Source organism: Centroberyx gerrardi, chromosome 16 (assembly GCF_048128805.1).
Source record: "Centroberyx gerrardi isolate f3 chromosome 16, fCenGer3.hap1.cur.20231027, whole genome shotgun sequence".
Classification (NCBI taxonomy): domain Eukaryota; kingdom Metazoa; phylum Chordata; class Actinopteri; order Beryciformes; family Berycidae; genus Centroberyx; species Centroberyx gerrardi.
This window is the reverse complement of record NC_136012.1, coordinates 14,701,726-14,718,299: the sequence shown is the minus strand read 5'-3', so window position 1 is coordinate 14,718,299 and position 16,574 is coordinate 14,701,726. Positions and strand designations below refer to the sequence as shown.

General features: G+C 41.1%; 1 protein-coding gene across 1 annotated transcript in view; it reads right to left on the bottom strand.

Moving 5' to 3' along the window:
* Window positions 1-16,574, bottom strand: part of ctnna1 (catenin (cadherin-associated protein), alpha 1) — a 111,635-nt gene that overhangs the window by 77,602 nt on the left and 17,459 nt on the right. Inside the window, exon 7 of the mRNA XM_071916457.2 lies at window positions 9,375-9,578. Within this exon, the coding sequence (XP_071772558.1) occupies window positions 9,375-9,578 (204 nt within the window). The remainder of the gene's footprint in view (window positions 1-9,374; window positions 9,579-16,574) is intronic.

Below are 16,574 nucleotides of genomic sequence, written 5' to 3'. Positions count from 1 at the left end.
GCTATATAGTGTGAATATTAGCACCATTTTCACTATACAACCTTATTTCCTTGTGGCACAGCTATATATATATATATATATATATATATATATATACACACATACACACATCTCATTTTCAGGGATATAACGGATCAGGTGGTTGATTCCTGGATTTACCCTGTTGGATTTACACCTCAAAGTGCAACGCACCAACAACCCTTTCATGACCGACAAGATTTGACATGAGACCTTAATGGAAAAAAAAAAAAACAGAAGTAGCCATTGATGTGATCAGTGTCATTCCAGTGTTTCCTACAAGCACATTGAGTAGCCAGCCAAAGAGGGATAATCCCAAGGATTTTTTTTTCCATAATCCCAGGGATTTTTTTTTTTTATGGCCATGCTCTATGTTGTTGTCTTTATATCTAATCAGGGTTAGGGTTAGATTCCAATCAAAATGCACATCTCAATTATTGAGTCACTTAATTTGTGTTTAACTCACAAACTGTATTGTTTACTTTCCAGATTAACTATGAGTTGTGGTGTTGAGAATTGAGCACAGGTAAATAATTGAGAACAGAAATGGAATATAACTACACTAAAAATGTATAAATACTTTCAGTGTACTTTTAGTCAGTTTTATGACTTGTTTATTACAACATCTAGACTATTTTCTCAGAAAACATTAGAGTCCGGTCTTATTCTGGCCATCGCTGGCTAGTTTGATGCAGCTGTCAGATTGGATGAGATGCAACCGGGGCTCTATTCTATCGCACTGCCATAGCAATAAAAGCAAGTGAAACCAACTGTATGTCTGTCTGCTGTGCCAATACAAGGCTCCTTATATCAATACAGTGATCAGATTCAGGAGAATTGTCCATATTAAAAACAAAGATTACTGTTAAAAAACTAGCCAGATGGATGACTGGAAAGGAGTCCGTAATAGACTAGATCTGGCCAGCAGCCGACACTTATGGAAAATACTGTTATTCACAAGCAAGTTGCGTAGCTGTTATAGTGAAACCAGATCAATTCAAAGGGTTATCTCAATAATTTTCAGTTTTAACTTGACCTTCTAAGCTGCGTCTTAGCACTCCTCAGCAGTAATACAAAAACAGCAACGCAAAACGGAGACCTTCTAAACTACTTCTCTGCACTCCTCAGGAATAACACACAAACTCCAACTCAAAACAAAGAGGGATGCAAGACTAATGAAACTGTGCTGCAGCGTCACATCTGCCCTATGTGCACAAAAGGGAATTTAGGAGGAATTAAGTGAGCCAGGGCAAAAACAGAGAGCATGTTTGGCTGCAAGGCAAATTGCATACTTCACTAATCAGTATTGCGGCTGGCTATCCCTGTGACAAGACATTGTGCCTCACACCACACGAGGAAAGAGAGAGATGACTCAGACATGTTATCTTTAAATATTCATCTGAAGCAATGCATATGCATTAACCTGGAGAGACAAAGGTTGCCATACTTGCCAATGTATGCACCCAATATTAAAAGCAGCAGAAACAAGCTTACAAAAGCAGCAAGCCTCCCTTGAGTTCAGTTCATTTACCCTTAAGATTGCGAAAAAAGGGGAGAGGTTTATTTCAGTCTTGGTATCACTCAATTTCTACATCTGGAAGCCAAAGCATTCCTTAGCCGGTGTAACTGTTGTAGCAAGGGGAGCGCATCTGATCTACCTGCCAGCAAAGCCAATCAAAAAGACTAGACTTCAACAGCAAGAGATCAAGGGCCAGGTCTGGGAAAAGCCGCCTGACAGGCCGTTACTGACAAACCAGTGTTTTATGGTGGCTGTAAATATACGCAAAGCCTTGGGGACACTAAATCTTTCCCCTGTTACATTGTGTGGGGTGTAATTTGTTTTAATTATGCATTTAGATGAGATTACAACTAGATAAATTGAACTGCTCTCAAGTTGGTCTCGCATTAGGTCTATCCCCTTTGAACCTTCCTCCACTTCTTCCACAAGCACAGGCAAGAAGTACACAATGATTAAAAATCAATTTTGAACAACTCCTCTACATTCTCTTGTTCCTTGCCTCGCCCTTGACCTAGACTATAATCTCACCTATGGACATGACATCTTAGTAACTAAGGTTATGTTTTTATAAAGTAGTCCAAGTACAACTAAATCAGAGGCCATGTCAAATGCCCACTGGTATCCACATCAGAGAGACAATAGTCTGCAGTTGCTGTAACTTGACACTAATCTTTTAATTGGTTGGCTTAGACTTAGCCAAGACATAACTCGCAACAGTACCAGGTAGGCAAGGTGGATGATCCACTCAAGCTAAAACACACTTCAAATGAGAGGCAACTGTGTGAGCATTGAGTAACAGGGATAAAGCAAAACTCTGCCACTCACTTTAGATGCCCAAGGCAAAAAGACAGAGTGAGAGGAGGGGAGAGTGGGCTGTCGAGAGTGTGGGACACAAGCGGGAGGGGAAGAGATTGTACAGAAAGAGAAAACGGGAGACAAGATTCAGCAGGGAGAAGGTAAAGTGTACGAGAAGTGGTAAAGAGAGCACAGTGGGAGGACTATATTGAGATATGGGGGCAGAAATGCATGGGGAGAGAGGTGTAAAGAAATGGGCAAATACAGGTCCCACTGCCATTTTTTTGCAATGAGATGACGGTGTCAGGCACGTCATTTCCATCCAGATCCAACAGATAATTATGACTTCAAGTTGAAGGAATTTAAATGTCAGTAGCTTAATATGTCAAAGCAACCTAGCATCAATCTGTTCTGTGCAACAAAACCCTGACAGATGCTGCGAACTTGAGATGCATTATTAATAAAATGTGGCAGAAATGGTTAGACTCAACATGTGCCATGTGAAACTGTCATGACAATATGGAATAATTAAGGTCACGCTATGTGGCAGTGCTGAGGCAAACAGCACCCCCCCCCCCCCCCCCATCCGTCACTGGCTGAGTAGACCAGCTCTAGTCTTGGTAAATTATCATCATAATGCAGTACACAATTTCCACCATCTCCAAGAGTGGAGAAACCAAACATTTGATTACAAAAGTAATCTAACATCATTTTATGTGCATTTAGGCCTTTGCCACTCAAGGCAAGGCTCATAAGCCAGCCTGCCTCTCTCTGACAACAATTTCAACCAAGGGTATTGCCGCCTTGCCAATCAATGTGCCACATGTATGCATGTTTCAGCATTTTGTCATGGAAATCACTCCTTGCTGTAATATATATATATATATTTTTTTTTTTAATGAATTATAGTAAATGTTTATCCACTGAGGTTGTTAGCCAGTGACCAGCCTGTAATTCCTGCCTGCCTAACTTGTAACTAGTGTTGACATGTGAGTCAGTGACGCTTACCTTCTTTGCAAGAAGGATACGTGCAGTCATTTGTTGTTCTTTTAATTCACTTAAGACTTCAAGTTCTGCTTGGACAGATGTTGTGGTTGTATCAACACAAAACAATGATGCTCCATAACTACCGTTTGTAATTCTGCTGCATGACTGCAGAGCCTGTTGCTTGCTTCACCAACAGAAGCCCTCCCAAAGATCAACCTCCAAAGCTGATAGCAGCATCAGGATTTTCGTCTCAATCATACCCTCCTATCAGAGGGTGGCCAGACATGTCTCACACTGTGATCAACTTGTAAGATCGTCTACCTTGCAAGACTAATTCAAGGCTATAAAGTATTGCCACTTAGCAAACTCCACAGCACTCAAGATGAGGGTTAGCGAAGATCAATTCACTTCACAGTCACAGTAAAACTTCACCTGTGCTTCACGCTAAGACAGCTGAGAGGGAGAGAAGGCATCAGGCTCTATTAAACCACTTCTGAGATAATGCCAAATAAACTCAAGTGTTACCCCTTAAATATTGTCGCTTTTTTTGGAACATAAAGGTGGTTTTGAAAAGGGTGAAGAAATACACATACATAGGAGAACCATTTTATCATGGGTGTCAGAATCACCAAATAAGTGTAAATCCTTGAAACTCAGTAAAAAGATGGATGGCAAGCAGAGAGGTAAGGATCACTAAGAGGATGTAGCGTGAGTAGGGATGCACCGATCCGATACTTGGTATCGGTATCGGGCCGATATTGGCCTAAAATGCTGGATCGGACATCGGTGGCAGCTAACGTTATAATCCGATCCGATCCAGAGCAATCAGTTCGAGCCCCCGGAGTAATAAACGGGCGTAGCTGCCTGCCGTAAAACATGCCTGAGTTTGCACGTGACGCGACACGAGTGAGTGAAGAAGCTGGAAAAAGAAAGCGAGCGTGCAGGCAATGTGCTGATGTAAACATGTCAGCGGTTGGGAATTATTTTAGCCACAAAGGGATGCTAGATGGCTATGCCATTACTAGCGTCCCAAAGATCTTTATCCAACTCACTTTACCAAGAACTTCATCTGGCGACGCCTTCCAAACGCCTGCTCCTTAGCTCAAACTTACATCGAGTGTCCTTGGGCTTAGTATCACGTACACGCCACCATAAAGGTTTCAATTAAGTCTTCCGTTTTCACAAAACGAAGCTTTTTGGAGCTGGGGGCTAAAGCTAATGCTACCGCGCTGATGACGCTGACGCGACCTGTGCGTGCGTCAGCGTCAGTGACTGTCAACACTGTCAGTGAATGGAGGAACAGGCTGACAGCAGAGAGAGGTGAGATGCTTCTGTTTCTGAAGAAAAACCTGCCTCTTGTCCCTAAGTGATTAAAACTAGACTAGACTTGGCACACACTGGATGTTATGCCCAGAAAAAGCCTATGTGTAGCAGTATTTTTTCTGTCAGTTATTCACACTAAAGAAGAGGAAAAAATATATAAGCAAAGGCTGTATGGTTGTTTCAATATTGTTTTGTAGCAGTATGCACTGGTCAGTTTATTGCTCTTTTGCACTTTTGTGAGTTTTTTTGCACTGTATCCCTATATTGCAGCAATCTTTTATATATCCTAGGAACTGTCATTCCTATTTTGGTCAGTTCTTTTGCCCTGCTGCTTTTCTTTTTTTTAACAATAAAATTATTGTTCCCATGTTATTTACATGTTGTATGCAGCTGTGTAATTACAGAAGAAAAAAAGGGGTCAATATTGGATCGGTACTCGTATCGGTTGATACTCAAAATTCTGGTATCGTTATCGGATCGGCAGTAAAAAAACGGTATCGGTGCATCCCTAAGCGTGAGGCAGTTTAAAAGAGGAGAAAAAGAAAGGGAGAAGGGGGTTAAGCATGAATAGTAGCTAGAGGGAATGGAGAAGCAGAAGGGAAGGGAGAGAATGGGTTAGGAGTCCATCCAACAGCCTCAGCTGTGAGTGAAACCCATATGCTGTAATGGCAGCATACCGTCTTGCGGAGCTACACTGCCCCCTCCACAAATCAGGATAATGTACTGACCAATCATTCCAATCAAGCCACTTAAACACACAATACATAATCACTGTCAACTATAGGCCTACACTATCTCGTCTACCTGCATGAAAGCTTATGGATATTTCCTGACCTGCATGAATTACGTCTTTCATCACATCGTGGCGGCTGTTCCTCAACATGAGAGCACCCACATCAAGCTGATGTGAGGTTTGTTTAGTCTGTCAAGCTTAATCACAGACACAGTCAGGTTACCTATCACACTGTCTACCATTGGTTTAAGACACCAGGTCGAGACACAAGCCAGCTCACTATGATGACCACGTGTCAACTACAGCTCTGAGGGGCTACACTAGGGCATTAAATGCATGAGGTGGACAATGACATATCATATCCCTCATCAGTTTCCTTCATCTGACCGAATGAGCAGCCAAATCCCTGTCGTGTCCACTCACCATCGCTGGGGTGCCGAGATCTCTGTTCTACTGTAATTCTAAGTTCTGCGGACATGTAGAGCTACATGAGTGGCATGGAGGGACCCAGTGAAGTAGAAAACTTGTTTTGAAGCCACCCTGAGTCGATGCATGGATGCCTTAAAATAAACTGGCAGTGTTCTGGATGAGCAATAAGGGCAAACCATGGCTGTAATGCCTGAGCATGGACAGGTCCATATTGAGAGAGAATGACATGTTAATTTAGCAGACATATGATGTCATATAATTCAGCCTGTCACTGGCAAATCATGTATTCTCTGTAGCAAGGTTATTTCTAGGTGGTGCACTGTCAAATTACATGTCTTTTGTGGGCAATCATACTCATTTTGTGAGCAATGAACTTCAGGATCAGGTTATTGCAAGGCTATGGATGGAAAACCTACCAGTTCCTTACTCTAAAAAGGTCAAACGGTGACAGTTATCTTTCCAAGCTGGGATATGTGCTCACTTCCCAAGTCCTATTTAATAAAAAAAATGCCATTCAAGATAACCATTCAAAATGTTACAAGTCTATACATTGATATGCAGTGAGACTACATCTATTGGCCACATCTACTAGAAAGAATAAGAGTCCCCTAATTATCTCCGTCCTACGTATAATTTGAATGCCAATCTCATGACATTAGCACTGATTCAAAGGATAAAAACTGTCAATCTGGAAACAAAACAAAGGCCAGGGACTCAAGACATACAATGTGCTGTAATGCAGAGGCAAGCAAGAAAAACAACCATTTTGCTTCATTTGCATTTGAAGAAAACCTGTGACTCTGGTGGAGCCATTCATTTGTTTCAGACACAAAATCTGTTCTTCAAACCCTACCTAGACTGTCACCACAGCCACAGGGCCATTGGTAACACTTGACAAATGAAATAGGCAAACTGTGTGGTTCAAATGTTTAAATGCCCCAAAACCAGCCAGCAACAGCAGAAAATAGAAAAAAGTTTTAAGTGCATAGATGGTAAGAAATAAGGCATTACCACAGTAATAAAATTTCTCTGGCTGGCTGGCTCTTTCATTGTCTGGCATCAAACGAAAAAAGCAATTCCGCCGTTAAATTACAGGGAGGAGAGTCGGAGGGTGGTTAAACACGGATGTAGCCAAACAGAGAAAAGGAGAATCTGAATGAGAAACGGAGTGAGGAGGAACACAGAGTGAGAGACATACAGAATGGTAGAGGGACAGAAAAACAGGAAAAAATGACAAGAGAGTGCATGTCTGAGAAATGTGACAGTGCCAAGGTACATTGCTCCTCCCTGAACACCAACCCCTGCCTCAGACAACAAGCTGTGTTTTACTGGCAGGATCCCTCGGGGGAAGCTGTGGCAGGCACATTCTAACTTCTCATTATGGAAATACCCAGAATGAAACAGGATGCATTACCTTTCGCACCCCCCTGACAGCTTAAATGATTCCACTGGCTTATTTAAAAGGATTAACCAAGATTTTTACAGTTATTGCGCGTGCATTTGCACCGATGGGAAACAAATCAATTCTGATCAAGTAGAAAACAAACCCAGTGAGTTAGGCAAACTTTCCCTTGAAAGCCTAGGAGTTAAAGTCTGTGCATCAATGTCCATATGGCCAAGCTCTCAAACACAGTGACAACAAAACAGCGTTATGTAAAACAGATGATTTACTAAACTCCATCAGCTGGCATGGACTTAAAATGTTAAGTAATGCTGAACCTAGATGTTTTAGGAATTTTGAGAATAAGACATTAGGTCCAGTGTCTCCTTCAGTGGAAGCGTTCATCCTTACAAGCTTAGGAAGGGCTTGGCCATTTGCCAGTTCAATTGATGAGGTAAAGCACATTTCCTCAGCACAGCATGCCCACTTTCCTTAAAACAAGTAAATACAATGGAGATTGATCACACAGTAAACACAAACTTTGTAGATTTGTCATTTTCAGAGAATAATGGTGCCTATTTAATGATTAATAGTTTCTTTTGTGGACAATTAGTGTGAGACTAGGAAATTCCTGTTCCTTAATGGCTTCATAAATGCATTACAAATGTGTATTAGGAAGATACATCTCAAATTGCTGTGTAACTATGCGTACATGTTGGGGTGGCTGTTTTTCAGTAGACGACTATAATAATGAACATACAGGGCAGGGGAGAAAACTTCACGGTCACCAAAGGATTGTCTTAGCAATGGCAGCTGTGTTGACATCCCAAGGGGCAGAATGAGTGGAAACAGAGGATAAAAGGGTGGAAAGAAGAAGAGGGATGCATATGATACAAGGAGGACATAAGAAGGGAGGAGAGAGATGGGTTTGAAGAACAGTAACCCTGAGAGACGAAAAAGGCATTTTCACAATATAGAATTGTAAGATAGCTAATTAGAACAGACCTGGCTCTGTATCAAATGGAAGTAACAGGAAAAAAGGAGGGAGTTGCAGTCTGCTTGTACAGTAGTTTGTCATGAACCATAATGCAACTTGCTTGTGTCAGAAGAAGGACTATTTACACAAGGGCTAGTCTGGGTGGTAACCCGGACAAATAAAATCAAACAATCAATCATAGTAGTAACTTCAGTCAGTACAAAAGAAACAAAAGAAAGCATTTTTGTTGTTGGATAGTTACTCTCTTATTTCGCTTACCCTCCAAATGTGATGTTGATTTCAATATAAAACATAATAGCCTATCATTTGTCAAACCATAAGTAATAAAATCCATCATCAGTGTTTCCCGCAAGCATAATTTAGTTGCCATCCATACAGAAAAGGTAACCAAGTGGGGGGGGGTCAGGGGTCATGGTCCCCCGAAGGAAAATGTTTTGATGAACAAGCTTTATTTTGGCTATTTTTGCATTCTGACACCTTGATGCCCTTCAAAACACTTAGTCTTGATTAATAAGCATTTTAATGCCTTTACCTCAAAATCTGTATGTTTCCTTTCCAGTTTTATTTTATTATGAGCTGTGGTGTTGAGCATTGAGCATTTACAAGAAGCGACTAAAATGGGTATTATTATTATGAATAAGCAGTAAACTATAGTAAGTAAACCAAACCCTCTATCTCTATCTATAGCAGACCTGAGTTACAAATGGAACTCTTTACGCAACAACTAAACAAAAAGCTGACTATCTGTGTGTTGGACAGATAACACACCATACTTCCTGTAATTTAATTTCAATGTATCACAGCCTGTCGTGGTTTATTGATTAAGTAATCGTCCTTGCCAGTTGTCAGTGCAGTGTGTTGAGTCTAATCAAATTGGCGCATAGAAGCAATGTCCGTCATTGCACCCATGTTCACCTTGTATTCAAATGCTGGGCAGACTGTTCTGACAACTAGTGTTGTTAAGTTACTGTCTGACACCCAGTGTTACGGGGGGTTCGTTCCCAGTGTTGAAAGCCAAAAATCTCAGCAGATGGTGAAAGGAGAGAAAAATGAAGCAACTGCACAGAAGGAGAACTGATGTGAATTAGGAATAGACCTGTACCCTATGTTGAGGTAGGGAAGCTGGTGTGCAGATAGAAGTAGGCAGAGGTGTGGTGGTCAGGGGGGAGAATACGAAAGTTCAGGTACTTACATTGCCCATATACTCAGACAGAAGGTCCTGAAGAGCCTGGCGCACAGAGTTGCACTCGGCCACGATGCGTTCCCTGCGGTCATCGCGTGTGCAAGAAGAATCGGCCATTAGGGCAGCGCCGCTGATAATGCTCTCAAGGCGCTCCTCCAGGGACGGACGGAAGCGCTCTTCGCTGAACGCCAGGGGGTCCACGATGATTTGTTTCTGTAAGGAGAAGGTCAGGGGGAAATTACACAGGGAGGAAAAAAAAAGCTAAAAAGTCATCGTAGTACACTGATCTCTCCCTCTCCAAGCCTGCAGAGAGAGGTCTGGCAGGAAAGAGGGAGGGCTGACTTGACAGACTGTGACAGGCCAGTTGGGAAACCTAGAGGGAAGAGTTTGATGGCTAAACTGTCTTTATTTTCAGAGCCCTTAGGCCAACAGACGATACTTTGGTCTATAATTTCAGGAGAGCGTTCAGGGTGGCCAGATCTCTAACATGAAGCAATGGATGTGACAAAAAGGACTGTGAAACCACTCACGATTTCTTGAACCAGTTAATGATATGCAAGCCTGGGAATTAGATGGATTTGGTTGCATGTGTCTGTGGGCTGAATGGCTTAATTCAGTTGGGGACTGCTTGTCTTTACCATTTCAATGACTTTGTTTTTAAAATATCAACGCATGTAGCATTGACACGACATTTTGGGGGATGCAGATTAGTATTAGGTGACGTAACAATGCTTTAGAATGGCCTTATGCCAGTGTGTAAAACTATAAAAGTGTACTGTATGATGTACAATCATACTGTTACAACTTAATGAGGATCTCCCTAACATCTAATGTACTTCCGAGGGTGTATAGAGTGCACTATAATGCAATGTGCTAAAATAAGTACCAAGAAAAAAAACAGTGCCAAGAAAAAAAACCTTTGCCTTATGACAGACCTGAAAACTTACTTACACATAACCATACCAATTGACATTAGCTAATGGGAGGCCAAATCTCTGCAACAGTGTGATCAATAGGGAAGCAAGGGAGGCAATAGGGATGTTCCCAAATCCTGCATTCAGAAAAAGCATGAATAATGCATTTTAAACCAATATTCGTTTCTTTCTATTTTTTCCAATATTATTCGGATGTTTTAACAGTATGCATATAATCGTGGAGAAAACATATTCAACTGAAAATAACTTGACTGGCTTATCTGAATTGAACTTGGAGTTCCTCAGTCTGCCGGTGTTGCTGCCTGTCACACACACAGCCACGATAGAGAGAGCGAGAAAGAGAGAGGGAGTTGCTTGTTCATACACTTTTCCTTTGCTCTGGGAATAGTCTAATTATTTTGATGACTAATTTAGCATTGGTGGGGCCAGTTTTTTTTTTTTCTTTATCCGGCGGGCTGCTCCTCTGCTCTGCTGATGCACAGCAGCTCATTTGAGTGGAAGTGGATTACAGATCTAGGTCTTCTGAGCGTCTGTTCAGTACAGGTGGGGATGTTGTGTCTTCCCATCACTTAAGCTTCTGCTCATGGGTAGTCTGTCTTCACAAAATACAACTTAGAGAAATTTGAGTAGGGGCTCAGTAGCCAAAGATACGCTATTTCTGCCGGGGAAGCTTTTGATTTTTCTTCATGTTTATACCACAAAATGCAAATTAAACAAAAACTAGAGGTAAAATGAAAGATCTTTAAAAATGAAACAATTGATACAAAATTGATACAAAACATACAATAAAACAAATTGCATGCTATTTCATTTGCACTTCACATCTAAGATTTCTCCCTAATCCATAAATGTTCAATGTCCCCCAGTGAATGGTGGGGCGGGGTGGTTGGTGCTTGGGCAGGTTGTGCAGTTCATAGCATAATGAAAACTTTTATAATGCATTGTTCAATGTATCCCAATGGAGAGTGGGAGGGTGGTGGTGGGGTTCATCAAGTTGCACAGAATAGTTCAGAGTGAGTATGAGGAAATATATTTTGATTCATAAAGACTATTTCATTAGTTTATAATTCACTGTTTAGTGTACCTCAGTTACAAGGGGGGGGGGGGGGGGTCATTCAGCATAGACCTACTGTGTGCTGTAGCAAAAGAATGAGGGGAGGAAATGAGCAATTTATGTTTCAATTAATTTATTAGCTAAAACGTGTATTTTTCAGTACTTATCATTTACATAGAGTGCCAACAACAGCATAATACTTCACTTTTATCATTAGTTGTTGCCACGGCTTCCATATTCTTTTTGGATTTACCACTTTGGTCATTTGTGTGCACTCCACTCAGAAATTACAATAGTTCAGATTTGCAGATTTGACAGAAGTCCCTGGAGCATTAGTTTCAGGAAATGCTTCTCCACAAATGCAAAAGCAAATTATATCTCCATGGCTGATTATAATGCTTTTTTTATTGGATAGCTAAAAGTAGAGATAGACAGGAAAGAGTGGGAGAGAGATGGGGATGACGTGCGACAAAGGTCGCAGGCCGGATATGAAACCAGGACGTTTCTCTAAGCTTAAATCATGGCCAAGATAGATTATTATTTACCTGAGATAGCGCATCATTAAGGCGTTAAAGTTTCAACGATCTTCTGTCTTTAGCTGTGCTTGTCAACCTCCTGGCTTAAGCCATAAGTCACCATCAATAACACCCTGCCTCCCACTAAGCACACACCTCCGTCCACAGCTATCAGCTTTCAACCAGTCAACTATGCTCATTCACCCGCGCTGTCTCAGTCCAACCTACTCTATACCTTTTAACAATGACATGAGGACAATTTTGGTGCGGTAACTTACAGCAGGGAAGTGGTTGAGTGTGTCCTGAATTGTGTGCATCATCATGCTTCATCATGTGCATTCAGTCTGCGATGGTCTCATTCTTGAAGCATGTGGAGCTATTGCCATATGGAGTGTTGCCTCAGTGCATTATTGGGCCAACATTGCAGCAGTCTGTGTACGCTGCTTTGCTGTCTTGACTTGACTGATGGACAAGTGACAAGCCAGATGCAACTCCGGTTAATCCGGGGGTAAAACCATTTTTTGCCTTTTTGGGTTTGGTCATATGGAAATGAAATATGGAGTGGATTATGTTTTTGTTGAGAAACAGACTCATTATGGAACTGAAATGACTCACATCCTTGGTTATTACAACTATTCTGTGAATTAACCTTACCTACTGGTGTGGTGCATCATTATCTTATGGTTACTATTGTGGGTAACTGCTTTGCCTTCTGTGTTACATGGGTTCATTAGAGAAATGTATGGTTTTTATAAATGCACCCCTTGTGGCATTTGACATACATCTTCAATGGAATATCGTCAGGCTTTGTGCCGACAGCACCCCGGTATAAAAAGGAGTCAAACCGCTACAACTGCAATTATAACTCTAGTCACCAAATACTAGCTTCAATGTGTGATCTGGCCATATTACTGTCATTAAACCGTCAAAGAACTTGATTACCTACCAAGAGAGACCAATGGGTTTTAGACAAGGACAGAGTGACAGCAATTCTGAATGAATTGCCAACAGCTCTGCCATTCTAAATTATCAGAAATTGCCTACATTCTTTAATAGCTTTAGAAAATAAAAAAATATTGCTTTAGTATTTTTTTCTTAGGAGAAATTATGAATAAACATTTCAAAGACTTTGCATGTTTTTTTTGGTCACACTGGTGCAAACAATAAAATCCAGTGCCCCTACTGGGAAAATAGTCGCAAAATGTGATCGAATCGTCTTCCTCTGGAACTCTGCAAATGAAGCTACAGAAAAGTGCTACTTGGGACTTGATGAATGAATGAAGAATGAGTCAAAAAAAGAAAGCAGTGGTTCCATGGTCTCATTGTGGACTAGGAGATCCATTTCAGCCAACAGATGAGCCTATGAATATATAATGCTCTTTTGTGGAGGCATTAGATTTTATAGCCTCTGCTACCTTTCATTTGAGTCACAGAAGTGCTGTAGTTGGGTGCATAGTAACCCACTCTCCTCTCTTTTATATCTGCAGGATGAGAGAGAACACTTATTTATGTCTGATTTCACGGGGGCAAGCCTGCTGAGAGAGGGAACTAGTTGACATGCTGGAGAGGCATTGCAGAGGGTAAGGTATCACCATGACGCTTGTGGCAGCAAGAGAAAGAAAGCAAACTTCCCCTATGACAAAGGATCGCTGTGCTACCCCCGATGCCTTATTGCCACAAAAATATTCAACAATTCAGTTGTTAGAATGCTGGTTTATTAGGCGGCCCACCCTCTATCACAACCACCACCAGCCCCCTCCATTCCATCTCATCTGACCTCCTCTGCTTGCGTGTCATATCACCATGGCAACAGGCACCCGAGAGAGAGAGAAAGAGACAGAAAGAGGGAGATAGAGAGAGAGACACAGAGAGAGAGAGAGAGAGCGAGAAAGAGTGACTCATTTGCTAATTTTGCCTTGCACTTGAAATTGGGCATCAGAAAGGAGCTGCTCTGGAAAACGTCTGCATGCAAAATGTTTGCATGCGAAAATACTTTCTGCATGGCCACCAGGACAATAATCACTGATGCAACAGATCTGAGATGCTGTAATGCTGCCATCTTGGTTTGTGTACATTTATCCTTCTGCCTTGTCTTTCATTTTCACTTTTTCAAAGCATGCCATCTGTCTGGCTGGAGAGAGAAACTCTCGCCTGTATGTTTTAAAACCCAAGCAGTTTAAAATAGAACCCATGTTATCCTCTCAGCCTGAGCAGACAGCCATCAATCAATCCCCGGATTCAAAAACGTGTGTATTGGATCTATTGAGTGACACCAACTTTGTGATAAAGTATGCAAAGAAACGTCTCATCTGGCCCCTATATCACAATAAGAAATACAAAATTGTGTGAATGCAGAAAATGGCATGATTTTATATACTCGGTACTGTGACTACTTAGGAAAGCGCTTACTTAATAAAGGATGCCGCTTTAAGAGTAACCCCTAGAGTATCACTTTTTCTACTTAAAAAGCTTAGCTCAAGTAAATTTTTCATTAGCTTTGCTAAGAGCAACTGAATCAAACGGAGGGTTTAAGTTGGGCCTGTGTATTTTTTACTAACAATAACAGCCAAGCATATAAAATGATCATGGCCCCGTTCAATCATGTAGGCTATGACATAGTTTAAAATTACAAGCAGAAAAAAAACTAAATGGTAAGAAGAATCTGATGTTGTATTCAAACCCCTTCAGAGAAGCGAGATTACTGAGAGATTCAGTGTCTTGTTCAAGGACACTTCAGTAGGGGAGAAGCTGATTGACATGGAGCTTGAACCCAGGTCATCCAGCCACGCTGCCAACCTATAGTAGATGCCATCTGATTGAAGACTACTTAAATCAAATGTATCCACTCCTTAATACTTTATGGACCACAGTCTTGTTCCCACTCACTTCCAAGACATGACAGAGAGGCAAATCACCGGAAAATAGACCCATTCAGGCTGACTCAAAAGAACCATAAAAGCTTTCAGGTTGGTCGTGAAAAGCAGCTTCTACATCCTTGGGCACAGGAAATCAAACTTTTCAGCATAGTATTCAAATTATGGAATGTACAAGATCCTTTAACTCCAGCAGCCAGACATGCATGCCCAACAACATCCAAAGAGATTGGGGAAAAGCACAACTTTAAAAAACAACTTGGCACACATGACCTTGTTCATTATAAGTGGTCCTGCAGTGTGCTTCTGAGGGAATAACTGTGGAAACCAAGAGTAAGTGATGGGTGTAAGGGATAAAGACTGAAACAAATGGGAAATGTGTCTGATTATAGCTTAAAAAGATGAAGCATGGGAGGCACTGAAGGGCACTGGAAACAGCTAAAAGATTGCTTCTTTGTCTTCAGATTAGCAGTACAATTGTGTACCATCTAAAAGAGTAGAAACGCCATCTTTCAGCAGGAGAAAATCCGAGGGGACGGGGTTTGTTTCCAAAAGAGCGTACGGGCCAGAAAGTGAGTTTTTCAAAGCCAGAAATCTCAGTACCTTGGGATGTAGTCTTTGAGTCATTGGTATTGATCAACAACCCCCTGCAGATATATTAGTCATTTTGTACTATGGGACAGTAAAAATCTAATAATGCACCTTTAACAAGTCTGACAGAATACAACAAAAGTGCTTTTTAATCTATAAAATGCTGAAAGGGTCTTGAAAGGGCTCATCATTCATCACAGAAAGGTATTCAAAAAAGGAAACAAAAAGGAACCCAAACCACATGAGCACCATATTATGACAAATTGCTAACTGTAACACTGTTTTTGGCATTAGTCTGGCCCAGCTAAGTGGTTCAGTTCAAGTGTGTATTTCAGAAGGACAAGCGCGTTTTGATATTTCTAAGCAATTTTCTAAGTATATGCTATAGCTATATTTGCCGATTCGTGACAAAAACAGGTAAATCACAACACAAAATCTGGGTCTCTGTAGTCATGTAGGGACACACAACTTAGTCTAAGAGGTCCATTATCCACAATAAACTGAAGCACAGTATATCAAGATAGACATATCACCTATGTGCTTTATTCTTCACATGTAGGAGGACCATTGTCTGTGATGTGACAGTCCCATACATCCTATCACAGCAGAGTCATGTTGCTATGTCCACAGAAGACTAATGGGAAACTGCAAATTAAGGGTGTTAAGATTAAGTGGAGAGCTGGTTAATCTCTTAAGGTCTTATCTAATCATGATTATAACGATCTATTAAATGAAAATGTAGGAGTTTTTCCCGCTCCAAACCATGTTATACCTACTCCAAGCAGAGCAGCTTACCTAAATCAGGTTGAGCAGAGGGATTTCCACTGTATTCTATATTGAATCTCAAATTAAACAACCTGCTCTAGCGAGTATGAAATGGAGTCACACCAAACTACCATCCAACCTACTACTTATGAGCTATACACATAGTTGTGCAAAGATATTTATTTATTCCAAGCAAAAACTTAATTTTAATATTCAGATACCATGAAACGGTTATCAGAGATCAGTTAATGACATTTTCCTCTGATTAAAAAGAAAATATGGGTGAGAGTTATGCGAGTTTAACAGTGGGAGGGTACCTCATGTTGGTAAATTGTAGCAAAATCAGTCACAACTCATTGATGAGGTGGCAATGAAAATCAAAGACCTAGTGATGAAATATGATTATAGTCCAGATTTTATCATCCTACAGGCTGCAACTTAATGTGATCATTGTGCTGTTTTTGTTGACAGGCCTA